The sequence below is a fragment of the Suncus etruscus genome, chromosome 1, assembly GCF_024139225.1.
Source record: "Suncus etruscus isolate mSunEtr1 chromosome 1, mSunEtr1.pri.cur, whole genome shotgun sequence".
NCBI lineage: Eukaryota > Metazoa > Chordata > Mammalia > Eulipotyphla > Soricidae > Suncus > Suncus etruscus.
In genome coordinates, this window is record NC_064848.1 from 120,706,096 (window position 1) to 120,721,227 (window position 15,132).

The following is a 15,132-nucleotide window of genomic DNA, read 5'->3' on the forward strand; positions in this document are numbered from 1 at the left end:
TAATTGACAGATACAGAAACAGCTGAATCAGCATGATGCAGGTTGCCATGGGAAACTACTTCTGATGGAACAAGAATGATTCATATTAATTTGATCATCAGCCCTGTGCTGAAACTTTTTAAAATAGTGCCAAGAATAGATCCCAGGGCCAGAGCTATGCACAGCGATTAAGGAGTTTGTCTTGCACGTGTCTGACCCAGGTTCAATCTCTGGCATCCTATATAGTCCCCCGAACCTGCCAGGAGTGATTTCTGAGCTCAGAACCAGAAGTGACCCAAGGCAAGCTGCCGGAATAAAAAAAAAAAAAAAAAAAAAAAAAAAAGATTCCAGAAATCTCACGCATCCAAGGCAAGAGCTTGACGACTGAGTGGCATTCCTGACCCCGTGCTCAAAATTAAAGAGCCTTCTAGATTTCTCCCTGAAAATGAAATGATTTGAGCTGGTTTCCTGATTTTTTTGTTTTGTTTTGTTTTTGTTTTTGGGCCATACCGGCAGGTTTCCGGGGTTACTCCTGGCTCTCTGCATGGAGGACCATATGAGATGCTGGGATTTGAACCACCATTAGTCCTGGACTGGCTGCTTGCAAGGCAAACGCACTACCACTGTGCTGCTATCTCTCCAGCCCCAGGTTTCCTGATTATTTTAAATTTATTTTTTTGGTGTTCTGGCCACAACCAGTCCCACTCAGGGTTACTCCTGGCTCTGTGCTCAGAAATCACTCTGGGCACGCTCAGGAGACCATCTGGCAGGCTGGAGATTCAACCCAGTTTCCCCACATGCAAATCAAATGCGCTACCTGCTGTAATGTTGCTCAGCCCCCAATTTTCCTAATTTTTAATCCCTTACATATTCTTATGATAAATGCCAAGACTCTAAAAAAATTCCATATGCGTCTTTGCTCTTTGTCCACATCCTGCTTCTGTCATATGAACAAAATGGGGTTCCCCTCTGACAACGTAGGTTCACACATGTGCCTCAGCCCTGTTCCTCAGGCCTTTCCCTCTAAAAGCAAAATAACTTTTTTCTCTTGATGTACCAGTCTAGGCATTTTAATCACTGTCTCTCAGATTTCTTTTCTGTCTCTCACACCATCTGAGCATACAAAAAATATCCTTGTGATAACTCATAATTTCATATGAAAACATTGAGAACAGAGCGAAATCTTTCCTTCAGAGAAGAACACTGAAGGTTCGATTCATAGATTCAGACAGATTGGTGGGGGCAAGGGCTGGGAAGGAAGGGAAAAGGAGGTTGTTGAAGAACACAGAGTTTCAACTTGGGCAGATGAAATGTCCTGGAGCAACACAGCTGCAAGCTGGGAATGCATTTAGAGTCATGAGAAGCACATATCAAATACTTAAGATAGCAAATGATCTATAAATATACTACAGTGATAAAAAGTTTACAGTGAAAAATTTAAAAAGGGGAATCGTGGTACTAAAGAGTGTCTAGTGCCAAACTGTCTTCCAAATCACATTTGCTCTGAAAGGGTCCAGAGGATGCCAAAAGGTCAAGAATAAAGTAGCTGTCCCACGGAAAGTCTGTGAAAACATGAAAATACCTGACAAGTCTTTGGCAGAAATTGACAAGTGAGTGATAAGGCTCATGAGGGTAGTTTGTGAAGACAAATGGCACCCGATTTAGAATTTGGTTCTGGTAAATGTGATGTATATTTGGGTTGAACTGCATTGTGTTATAAAGGAAACTATGCATTTTAATTAAAAACCATAAATACTTTTTTAAAATTCCAGGGGTTACACTCAGCTTTGCTAGGAGAAGAAAAGGAGCAATGCAGGGGGAGCATGGCCACTGTCCAGCAATATAGGATGTTGGTCTGATGGTTCACCAGTAAAGTGCATGATATTGATGTTGCCAAAGGCCACCAGTACTACACTTAGGAAGTCCTTTGAAGCTGTGCTGAGCCAGGGTCTGAACTCAGTGTCTCATCTATGTCAGATATGTGTTCCATCACTTCGAGTCATATCCCAAGTCTCCATATGAGGTTGGAAACATACAGGGATTTGCCGAGGCTGATTTTGAACACTCTTAGTAGGTAGCTGTAGATTTTTAGGGCAATGTGCTATATTATTACTCTTTTACATCTTTAGAATAAAACTTTATGTTTTAAAGAGGGAATAAATCATAGCCAAGATTTCCAAAAGCCATTCCTTTTAGAAGCATTTATAACATTGAATAAAAAGCATCATCATATATTTAATCTGAGTGCTCTCTTGCTATTGGCATATATACATTGAAAAATGCACAGTGAAGAAAACAATATGCAAAAAAGCCTGATAGATAGGAAGAGTGGGTGAGTTAGGAATGGATGGCGCTGTCATAGAAGGCTCAAGAAGTCAGGCCAGTTTAACAGAATCCTGTAAAAATAGAAGGGTCTCTCCATCAATTTCACTTTCTACAAGGGCAATATAAAAATGAGGACAGAAAAGAAATGAATAAAATGTTAGATGGGAAAAGGACTTCTCTTATGACTTTGTAGAGTATAAAACTGGCAAGGTGAATAAATAAAGAAGAATTATTTATCCATTTCCAAAAAACAGTCAGATTGATGAGAAAAAATTTTTTTTCAGGGAACCAAAACCTCTCTATCACATTTCTGAGCAGCTTTTACTCAGATTCCTCTCCCATCTCTTTTCTGGTGGATTTTCAATCAAATCTATCAGCATATCTATTGGAAGAAATATGGGGCTTGATTAGGAATTACTGAAAAATCTGCATTGGGGAGGATTAAGCTTTAATTGCAAACATTCAATAGTGATGCTTGTCTTTAAATCTCACAATTGCTTGTCACTTTCTAAGAACTGAAATAAATAAGAGAAAAAAAGTATATGTTGTCTTATTCCTTTTTGGGGGGTCTTGGGGACAACATCTAGAGGCACTCAGGGGTTATTCCTGGCTCTGTACTCAGAAATTATTTCTCACAGATAGGGGGATCATCTGGGCTGCTGGGGATTAAACCTGGGTTTCTACCCACTGTGCTATCGCTCCCACCCATGTCTTGTTCCTTTTTTGCTCCCTCCATCCATATCTACGGATATAATGCTCATGGATTAATAAATAAAACAATGATATATTAAGCAATTTAATGGAACATGGAACTACAACCAGAACATAGTTAGAAAAATCAACTTAGGTGTGTGGAACATGGAGTTGGTGATGGAAAGAAGAGGGAGAGATATTCAAGAAGGTGAAGAATTTTTGAAAAAATTGGTGATGGAGCTGATCCTAATGGAAGAAAAGAAACCCAAGGACAAATATTAATATGACATGAACAGACAGGTTTTGGTAGACCTTGAATAATATCAACTATATATTTTTATAATACATAAATTGATGGAGTTATAGCTAGAGAAAGGACTGCTTTTTTTATTTTTCTTGAGATTTCTGGAATACATTCAGCAGTGCTCAGCATTAATTTCTGGTTCCAATCTCATTAGTGATACCCTGGCTGTGTTCAGTGGACCACGTGTGTAGTGTTGGGGATCAAACCTGAATTCCGTACATGCAAGGCAAGCTAAGCACTTTACCTCCTGTACTCTCCCAAGGAGGGACAGACAACAAATAACTTATGTTTGCAAATTATCTGGTCTTTGATCTACTCAGTTCTCAAATAGTAACTTGGAATATAACAGTGGCCAAACAACATATGTGAACAAGTGTATGTGACTGAGCTCTAATAAAACAGTCTTTAAAGAATCAGATGGTTGTCCTATAGGTTGAAGTTTGCTGACTGCTGTCCTAGTAAATAACTCTGGTGAAGTCCAGAATGAGTTCAGGTGAATGACAATAAACAGCCTAACTGACACAGTGAAAGTAGGAGCAATGAAAAGAAAATAATTTTGAAAACTTCTTGGAAATCTGGGAAAATCAATAAAACGTAACAGTCATTTGAAGGTTAAGGAGAGAAATATCAAAGATACTATCAAGAAATATCAAAGAAAACATTCTGAGTAAATAGAGATATTACAAAAAAACTAATATTGTAGAACTATATAGTAACATATCTAATTTGGAGTAGACAAAAAGCTGAGGAAGGGCTGGCTACTCATGAGTCAGGAATTCCTCAGAAGAGTAAGCTAAAGACCAAGATTTGTAGTCTGTAAATTCAACAAAAGGGTGTTGGTCTGATAAAGAAGTAGTAAGCATATTCTACCCTGACTTTCCTAGTGATTACAGCTGAACTCCAGCCAGAATATATTAAAAAGTGTTGCAGAATGTTGAAAAATAAGTGAAAGTAGGACAAGATAGTCAATCAGGCTCAAAAGAATATCCATACAGTGGTGAGTTTCTGCCTCTCATCTCCTGATTTAGAATTGTATCTCCTGGAACTGCCAGTGGGAACATGTTTAAAAAATCTCCATTGGATTGGAAAGATAGAGGCTTCTGATTTTTCTCTTGCACTCTGAAATCAGGAACAAAGCAGCAAACCTGCAGTGGTAGTGATCACAGTAGCAGATGCACTTCCATACAGGTCTTTTTTTTTTTTTCCCCTATTTGGTCTTTGGGCAGACCCACTGTCAAGAGCATGGATTAGTGTGGAGAGGGTCAAGCCTTGGCTTTATGTACTTTGGCTTTGATCATGCCTGAGTAGTATGAAAAGAAGCCAAAAAGAGTTAGAGAGTGAAGATCATAGAGAAGTAGTTGCTAGAAAAGGGATCTTTAAATTCTGTGTACAACATTCTGACTCAACCCAAATTGCACATGGGTTGAATGAACCAGAATCAGTAACAAAAAAGATTCTGAGAAATGAATAATGCTATAAATGAGTAATGTTATAAATCCTGGTATTAATCTTAGGCCTCTGTTGGATGATACACAGCTACACACACAGGAAAAATTAGAATAGTACTGCAAATGCTTTAATAACTAGATATTTGGGGCCCAGAGAGATAGCACAGCAGTGTTTGCCTTGCAAGCAGCCGATCCAGGACCTAAGGTGGTTAGTTCGAATCCCGGTGTCCCATATGGTCCCCCATGCCTGCCAGGAGCTATTTCTGAGCAGACAGCCAGAAGTAGCCCCTGAGTACCGCCGGGTATGGCCAAAAACAAAACAAAACAAAAAAAAATAACTAGATATTTGAACCAAAATCTTCAGAAATGTGATTCACAATGTGATTTTTATTTATTATTATTATTATTATTAATTTTATTTTAGGGCCACACCCGGCAGGGATCAGGGTTACTCCTGGCTTTGCGCTCAGATATCACTCCTGACTGGCTTGGGGGACCATATGGGATGCTGGGAATTGAACTCGGGTTCATCCTGGGTCAGCTGCATGCAAGGCAAACACCCATCTCTCTTGCCCCCAAAATGTGATTTTGAAACTCAAGGTTTAAAATCAACTGGAGAGATGGTTTGCTCAAACAGATAATGCCAACATTTTCTAGAAGATTTTTGACAGAATTTAGAATCTCACTATATGACATTCAAACCTCTAAGATACTATCTACAATTTTTGACATTAAAAACAAGTAAAATTAAAAGCTAATAAAATTAAACAACAAAATTATACAACAGTAATAGATAGCAATGCCCAAAATGATTTGTGTTGGAGTTGTGTATAGCAGTTACTATAGCCATATATACTCTTAAAAGAGAAAGTAAACAGTCTTAAGATAATCAAAGGTTATTTGCAAATAAACAAACTATTTAAAAAATAGTTAAGGGGGCAGATAGTACATGAATTAAAGCATCTGCCTTGCACATGTCAACCCAGACCAATTCCAAGTACATGTGGTCCTCTAAGCTATGCCAGAAATAATCTCTGAGCAAAGAGCCAGGAGTAAGACCTAAGCACAGGAAAGTATAACCACCCCCTCTCCCCAAAAAAAGTTTCTTGGAAGTGGATCATCAGAAATTATCTTATCTGAACAACAGGAGAAAAATAAAAGAAGAAAAATGGAAAGAAACATAGAACCTGAAACTACTGGATAATTCCAAAAGGACTAATGTTCATTATCATCAGAAGTCCAAAAGACCTAGAAAGAATAATTTGGCAAAAATGATGTTTAGCAAATAATATTGAAAATTTCTAAATTTGTTGAAGGAAATAATTTTACAAATTTAAGAAGTTCAGTAAATACAAGCAGAATAAACACGGAGGAAGCCATGGCCATATATATCTTAAATAAATCACTGAAAGACACAATAAAGCTTTGAAAGTACTCAGAGGAAATTACCAATATATAATAGGGAACATTTTTAAAAGACTTTTTTCTATTTTTATTTATTTTTTCATTCATGTTTTTGGTTTTTGAGCCACACGTGTGGTGCTCAGGGCATACTCCTTATTACACTCAGGAATCATCACTCCTGGTCAGGTTCAGGGGACCATGTGGTTATCAGGGATTGAATCCAGGTTAGCTGCAAGCTAGATAAACTCCTTACTTGCTGTACTATTGGTCTGATTCCTGGGGAACATTTTTAAATGAATGTAAACCATAGAAACCACAAAGTCCAGACAACAGAACTCTATTTTTAAAGTACTGAAACAAAAGCACTACCCATCTAAAACTTTATATTTAGTAAGTATATGTTTCAAGAGCAAGTATAAAATAAAGCATTCTCAGATTAAGGGAAACTAAAGAAGATTTACCACTGGAACCACTTTATGTTAAAGTAGTTAAACTGGCTTCTTAGTGTGAATGAAAATAATAATAAGAATTTTACATCTTCATTAAAAATAAAGTAGGCCATATTTATTCACTTAGATTCTTAAAGCTATTTATTCACCAAATTATATATAAACTTTAAAACTATAGTTTTTTTTTAAATCACTAATTATCAGGGAGATGCAAGTCAAAACAACTATGAGGTACCATCTCACACCCTAGAGATTGGCACACATCACAAAGAATGAGAACAAGCAGTGTTGGCAGGGATGTGGAGAGAAAGGAACTCTTATCCACTGCTGGTGGGAATGCCGTCTAGTTCAACCTTTATAGAAAGCAATACGGAGATTCCTCCAAAAACTGGAAATCGAGCTCCCATACGATCCAGCTATACCACTCCTAGGAATATACCCTAGGAACACAAAAATACAATACAAAAATCCTTTCCTTACACCTATATTCATTGCAGCACTATTTACCATAGCATGACTTTAGAAACAGCCAAGATACCCTTCAACAGATGAATGGCTAAAGAAACGGTGGTACATATACACAATGGAATATTATGCAACTGTCAGGAGAGATGAAGTCATGAAATTTTCCTATACATGGATGTACATGGAATCTATTATGCTGAGTGAAATAAGTCAGAGAGAGAGAAAGATGCAGAATGGTCTCACTCATCTATGGGTTTTAAGAAAAATGAAAGACATTTTTGCAATAATAATTTTCAGGCACAAAAGAGAAAAGAGCTGGAAGTTACAGCTCACCTCATGAAGCTCACCGCAAACAGGGATGAGTTTAGTTAGAGAAATAACTACGTTTTGAACTATCCTAATAATGAGAATGTACAAGGGAAATAGAAAGCCTGTCTAGAGTACAGGCGGGGGTTGGGTGGAGAGGAGGGAGATTTGGGACATTGGTGATGGGAATGTTGCACTGGTGATGGGTGGTGTTCTTTACATGACTGAAACCCAAATACAATCATGTATGTAATAAAGTTGGTTAAATAAAATAAATAAATAAAAAAGAAAATTAAAAAATTAAAAAAAATAAAACTATAGTTATTTATCACTATAGAAAATAAAAAATATGACACAAGCTATTGGGATTTTCAACATATGTGGATGTAAACATACTATAATTACAATATAAAGTGAGAAAATGGATTAGTATGATGAAGCTATATTTATCTGGAAGTAGTAAAGTATAAATAACTGTAGTTGGGTATGTGCAAATTCATCTCTAAAAATTATGTAAAATATACAGATAGGGAAAAATACTGGTAGTGTAGTAAACAGTACTGAACTATATATGTTAGAGAAATGGAGTACTTGATAAATCCGATTAAAAGTAAGTTCTTAATTTTAAAATAGAAATACTTGAGTTCTTAGCTTTAATTAGAAAATAAAAGATTTTAATATGTCAATATTTAATATGTAAAATACCAGTGTCCAGCCTCCACCCTACATCCCAATGGCAAAAAATACCTGTGAAATTTTGCGCTTTAAGATGAAGATCATAGAGTTTGTGGATATACCGTATATACATCTCTTCCTTGTTGAGTTCAGTCTTATAGAAGTTCTGCAAAAAAGAGTACAATATAGTAAGGTCTCCAATATCTATCTCGGCTAAAGTTTTATTCACTGAATCCAGATAATTGAATTTTTTCATATGAAATTTATCTTAAAGTCATGAATTTTTCACGAAAAACATCTTAAAAATTAAATGACGCTATGAATTTTTTAAAAAACGTGATGCATTTTTAAAAAGACAAATGCTTGAACATTATAAACTTCTCATTAAAACTGGTCATAAATAGATACTACACTCGGGTACTACTGGCAGTGGCATTTTTAATTCAACTTCATGTTAAATATTACCTAATGATTATAGAATAGACTGGTAACTGTTGGTGTGTGTGATATTTTTTAACACTGAATCACATTTCTTTTGGATTACTTTAGGCTAGTTTTAATGTCTGTGAACAGTTTGTAATAAGAGATGTTTAAACCATATAGCCTATTTATTAAATGTTATCATTGCTATTCAAATGATGATTTACTTAATGTCACATTTCAAGCACAATTTGCTCTAAAAACTAGCTTCTTAAACTGAATGTAAAGGTCATGAAATGTTTGTTTTCAAATAAGTTTATGGTTAATAATCAGTTAATGCTTGATTTACATACTTATTTTATAAACCTGGTCATGGTTGACTTTCTTGGGCAAAAAAATGCTGCAAGTGGAAATGTTTAAGAACTATTCTAAAGGAAGGACAAAGTCTCTGTGATATACAGGTAATGATAAATAAAAAGCAATGTAAAAGCAAACAGTTAATGCAAATGCCTTTAATTCTAAAATAACTTTTCTAAGTTTCTTGTACTAGAGGTTCCTGTTTGTGCCCCAATACTAAAGACATTAAGAAGTTTTACTTAAGATTATTATAAGGGCATGCTCACCAAAAACAGTTCGTTTATAAAAAATGTATTTGGATCATACTAAACTTTTCTAAAATGCTTTTATACATGTTTTGAACACATTTTGTTGGCATTTTAAATGACTGCAAGAATCCACAATTACTCTTTGACCATGTTAGACAATTTTAGTTATAGCCAAACTTATTAAACATAGAAGCAAATGTATACAAAGTTGAATTCTAGTAAAACCATGATGCTATGCGACCCTAAAGAAAGTACTTTCAGTAAGTGAACATTGTGCAGTATGAAAGTTTTGCAAATACCATCTAACTCACCGTATTTTAGCTTAGATTACTATGAGTAGTTATGGGTAAGAGGTTGTTAGCCTGAAGGAAGAACATTTGTCCTGAGCCCATCAGGAGTAATTACTGATTGCAGAACCAGGAATAAACCCTGAGTATTGCCTGGTGTGGTTCAAAAGCAAATAAAAGATCTCTTATAAAAAAAGAAAAGGCCATAAATTATAAACTTCTGGTCTCATTAGCTCCAGAGAGCACTGGTTAAAGGAATAGTGCCCAGCTATTGTGATTGCTTAAATTGTACTTGAGTTTGAATTCTAAGACTTTCTTGTAGCATAAATGTCTATTTACCTTATAGGTGTCCATTCTTCAATAAGGAACTATCTTAACCTTGTAACATAGACATTTCATTGAGCATATCAGACAATTTTTCCCCTTCATTTCTATCATTTTCCTCCCTCCTGTTTTATCTTGTCTCCTGTAAATCTTGGCATTCTTTAAAAAGCTAAGGAAATAATGCTATTCACTTCTCTCTTATTATAACAAAAATCATTTTAATTAGCAAGAATTGTTGTACCATAAACACAAGTCTAACAACCCCACAGCAGGTTTTTACATTATTAAAGGATGATTTGCTCTAATAGCTTTTGTGGTAAAAACAGTTTTCTTTGAGAACAAAATAAGCAATCACTCTGTAAATGAATAGTTCTCCTCAAAAGGCAAAATGAAAGAAAAACATCTCTCCAGTAAGTAGTGAGAATCTTTCATATGTCTAGCAAAACTCATAACATAAAACCCAAAATATTAATTATAATTCTTAGTATAAGTCATTCAAAGATTATGCATTTTTGTCAACTTAATACAACAGTTTAATCTGAATTTGTGAAGCACATCTGAGTTCTTCTGAAAGGAATATAAACTGGATTTTTCAGAGTGAAGAAAAAGCTTTAAGAGGAAGAAAGTCGTTGAAGAGAACCATACTGATGCTGGAAAACATCAACAACTTTCCAAAAGAATTCTATACTTGGGGCCCCATTGGAGTGATAAAACAGCAGGTAGTGCTTTTTTGCCTTGCATGTGGCTGACCTGGGTTCAATCCCACATCCCAGAAGGTTTCCAGAGCCTGCCAGGAGTAATTTCTGAGCACCTGGCCTAAAGTAACCTTCGAAGTCTGCTGAGTCTGGCCCCAAACTAAAATCAACAACAATAAAAAGAATTAAAAACAAAAAAAATTAGCTTCAAAGTTGCGTATTTTCTCCCTTAAAGTTTTGTTTCTTATGCTAATTTGAAATTAGAGGAGTTTTCAAAATCTAACATTCTTTGGGGGGGGGTTGGGCCACACTGGTTGACACTCAGGAGTTACTCCTAGCGATGCGCTCAGAAATCACTCCTGGCTTGGGGGACCTTACGGGACGCCGAGGTTTGAACCAAGGTCCAACCTAGGTTAGTGCGTGCAAGGCAAGCGCCCTACTGCTTGTGCCACAGCTTTTTAAAGGATTGTTCTGGGTTACTATAAAGATAGATAAATTCATGGTCTCAAGTGAAGCTGATATGGACAGCTGATTTTATTGCATAGCAGGTTTATTCTCAATGGGAGGCTAAGTAAACATACTTTGGGAAGAGTATTAATCTCTTCTATCCAAGGAAACAATCTCTTATTTTTTTTATCAGTTGAGGAAATTTACTTGTTTATATTCAAATAGAAAGCCTTGAGAAATGACAGTGGAGACAGTGAAAGATTCCTTGGGTAAAAGCAAAACCTTTCCATTTAGATTATCTATGAGACTATGCCTGAATCTGGAGTACAGAATTAAGAATGTCTAAGCTTACTGAGCAGTCAGTTCCTCTCCCATTGTCTTCTGCCACTTTCCAACACAACCCTATAATAATTAGTGATAATCTAAGGAGGGACCTAGAAACAGCTCAGATTGAGAAATCTAATCATGGAGAATGGTTGACAAAAATTTTGGAATGACAAATGCAAGAAGAGATGTAGTTGAGTGGTAGAATGTTTCCTATGTATAAGGCCCTGGGCTTGAATCCTGCACAAAAACTGAAATCAATTTAATTCAAAATGAGGACAATGTGGTAGGTATGGGAGAGAAGGATATAGTACATAGTTAGAGAACAGTGAAGCCAGATAACAAATACGGAGAACATAAAATGACAGAAAGAAAGCAGAAGTCTCAGCTTTGAAGAAGACTTTTAAGAAGGAGTAAAACAAGACATTGAAATCAATGCACTAAGATAAGACACGATCTGAGTAGAAGCAAAACAAAATTTCAAGATTCAGGCAAATAGAGAATAACAGACATATGAAATGCCAAATCATCATAGGAAAATTAAGAGTGCCTATATAAGGACTTAAAATAGATGACATGGCTTCATCTATTGTACAAAATAAGGAAAAGAGACTGCATACTCATAAATTTAGAGTTGAAAGTGATTACGTATTATATTTCAAATATGATTAAGGAAAGTTAACCTAAGAATTAAAATAAATATTAGTTTATCCAAGTTAAAATATAAAAAGTGAATGCATAAAGGCATGGTTATTCTATGATGAGAATACTAATTTATTCAAAGGTTAGATATATTTTATTATTTGCTTGACCATGGAAAGTTCTGTTCAGCTTTGTGTTTTGAATGATAAACTATATGGCCATAATCCAAAATTTAAGCAACATTTAAGGCTGTTAAACATTAGATTTAATAAGCAAGTAGCATGGAAATTAGTGTGTTAAACAGAAAACTTATCTGTACAAAAATAGAAGATCTAATATTTATTGAAATATAATTAATATAGAATATATTGAAATGCAGAAACTGTCTTTGTAGTAGTGAAACAAACATCTCTGTGGAACATATCATGACCCCACCCCTGGAGAATAAGAAGACTCGAGATGGGAAACAAAGCAAAAAGAGAACTAAGAGAAACAAATAAAGAATCCTCCAGTGTTACAGGGGTGGGACATTCTGCAGGGTTCAGATAGGATGGTTTCCTGGAATTTAATTCCACCTGCTGTTTGCTCTAACTTTTTAAAGCAAACTATCTAAGCTATTTGAAGAAACATTCAAACTAGAACACTTTGTGGATTAAAACCAAAAGACAGGATTTCTGTGAAAAACAGTACATAAGAAGGCAAAAAGGGAATCGTTTACTAACCAGAAGGCTAACTGTGCAGCCAATCTTTTTGCCATCTACCTCTCCCATTTTCATGCAGTCCCTAAAAATAAAAAGCAATAGTCAGAATTCAGAATTCCCTCCTAGAGGCACATGATTTGTTTGTTATTTGGGGAGGAGGGGAGAAATACTGTCAGGGGCAATTTCCTCATTTCCATTCAAATACTAGGTCTAAAGGAGCTAACCCAGTGCTAGGTGATCTCGGGGAAAGTTAGGGTCGGACTCAGCTGAATAGAAAGGGGTGGGTGGTGGTGAGGGGTGCAGGACTTGAGTGGGGGGGGCAACATTTTATTTGTTACTATACACCTTTTACACTAGAGTGGGAAAATAGCTGGTAAACCAGGCTGTCAAGAATAAGAATTTTATTCTTAAAACCAAAACACCATGCTTTTAAGTAGCACAGATGCGCTAGCAGTTCAGATAACTCAAAAATCAAAAGAATTACATCTCTGAAAGATATGAGTTTCATTTTTTGCCCCTTTTCGTAAGAAAGAAGCATAGTTGTACAATTCTGTTTGCTCCATTATGCTGTTTTCACCTTGAACTGGATGGTTCTTGTAGAATGTAAGTATACCCCCCAAAATTTATTTTACAATAAGCTCTAAGAACCATCTTATTCCCAAAGATTCTGAAATAAGCTTCAGAAAAAGAAAACCGGATAGGAAAAAAAAAACCCAACAACAGTAATAAACAACTCCACAAGTAACAACTGAGCAAACTAGTTGCAATCCATTAATTTACTGCACACGTTTCCATGATCTTATTATTAATTCTCTGAGCAACGATCTCAAGTATAATGTTGATCACAGCCTCACTTTGTGTTTTCTTACTGGGCACAGCCTTTAGGGAAAATGTGGGACTTAGCTTACCTGTAATCTAACAACCTCTCCATTAGCCGAGTGACCGTGGCAATTAATGAAATGCCACTCTCCCTCCATGTTTCCCGCTCAATTTTCTTTAGTAGACTGGAAAAGAAAGAACCCAGGGCATTTTCAACATTTATTTTTATCAGTCACTATGACAACCATTTTACTTTCATCAGTACCTTAAGTGCCTTAGCAACAACTGTAACATCTCACAAGTAGCGTAATTTGCAAACAATATCTTACCTAGGATAGGGACCAAATAGTGGGATTCTAATCCAGGAAGCATTGACAAAGCAAATTGATTTTCAGATTATCCAAGTCATAAAATGTAAACACATACATTTCATCATATTTTCAAAATAGACAAGCACCTCAGAGCTTAAAGACATTTTCTCTCTAGCTTCTCTCTGATGCTAAGAGGCTTGTACTTTATGCATCAAATAAAGCGGCGAAAGTGAAAAAGGAGGTACCTGTAAGTTTACTTTAAAGTAAGACCTGGCTTTATTCACATAAAAATGTTTTCCTACCTCTCAGTGGAATGCATCTTCTTCCAAGCAATTTTACTGCAATGCAACTGCTACAGGAAAATCCTGGTACAGACGGTATGACGTTTTGCATTTTTTTTTCCTTTCACTTAACATTTGCCTACTCAATACATATTGTACTATCTGTGCACTCAACGGTTTCATTCATTTTGTCATTAATCACAGAGGATTGTCTATGTGGTTGTTACAGCAGATTGATGACAAGTGCTGAACCACATCTCTCCTCCTATATTTCCCTAATCTGAAGCACCTTGGATCAGAAGCACTATGTAAACACAAATAATAACAATCATAATAATTAGGATTGCTTTTCACTCCTGCTTTTTAGCAAGTTAACCATATACTTGGTAAAGTTCCAGAATCAAACTTTCCCTAATGATGAAAGAATACTTCATGACAATATAAGGATACTTTCCCACTGCAAACTTCATGGTTATAATTTCTGTCTAAAATTTTGGTTCAGTTTCATCTTTTCTTTTAAAGCATAATGTAAGGAAAAAACATTTCTTACATGTATAATTGAAGTCTATAAGACAAAATGCTTGGGCAAAAAAGAAACGTTAAAGAAAAAAGTTATTTTGCCGATGCTTCGTGTGTGTGTGTGTGTGTGTGTGTGTGTGTGTGTGTGTGTGTGTGATGTCTCTGACTATATTGTTTTCTAATTTATACCTTAACATTCTATATGTGTGTGTGTGTGTGTGTGATGTATCTGACTATATTGTTTTCTAATTTATACCTTAACATTCTATTTCTCCCTCCCAACTCCAGACTTCTGTCTCAAATCCTCATCTACTGCCCATGTATCCCTGATTATTTTATTTTTGGTTAATTCTGAATTGTTTTCTAAATTAAGGAACAAAGAAGAAGCATATGAAAGGAAGGAACACACCATGACCAGTACTTCAGAGAAAAGTCCACTAGTTTGTTTAAAAGGTGTTTTCTTTTAAAAACCTCTAAACTGCACCTGTTTCCAATTTAAATGCCAAATTGGGATTGAACCAAATACTCAAATAAAAATCTGCCTGCCAAAGCTATGCTAGATTATGTAGAAATTTCCCCAAGTGACAGCCCACACTTCATATACTTTAGCCGGCTGAAAAACAAAGAATTCAAGTTAAGTAATAATGCTAAAAATATAGGGAGATTTCTTTTATGGGCATGAATTTGCACAGCCTCCTCACTTGGTAAG

The 15,132-nt window shown here is 35.7% G+C and overlaps 1 protein-coding gene across 1 annotated transcript in view; it reads right to left on the reverse strand.

Annotated features, from left to right (window-relative positions):
- The window catches only part of DOCK4 (dedicator of cytokinesis 4), a 530,301-nt gene that overhangs the window by 52,244 nt on the left and 462,925 nt on the right, over positions 1-15,132 (reverse strand). The window contains exons 33-36 of the mRNA XM_049782931.1: positions 13,642-13,668; positions 13,402-13,497; positions 12,515-12,575; positions 8,121-8,214 (exon numbers count right to left, since the gene is read on the reverse strand). Coding sequence (XP_049638888.1) covers positions 8,121-8,214; positions 12,515-12,575; positions 13,402-13,497; positions 13,642-13,668 — 278 coding nt within the window. The remainder of the gene's footprint in view (positions 1-8,120; positions 8,215-12,514; positions 12,576-13,401; positions 13,498-13,641; positions 13,669-15,132) is intronic.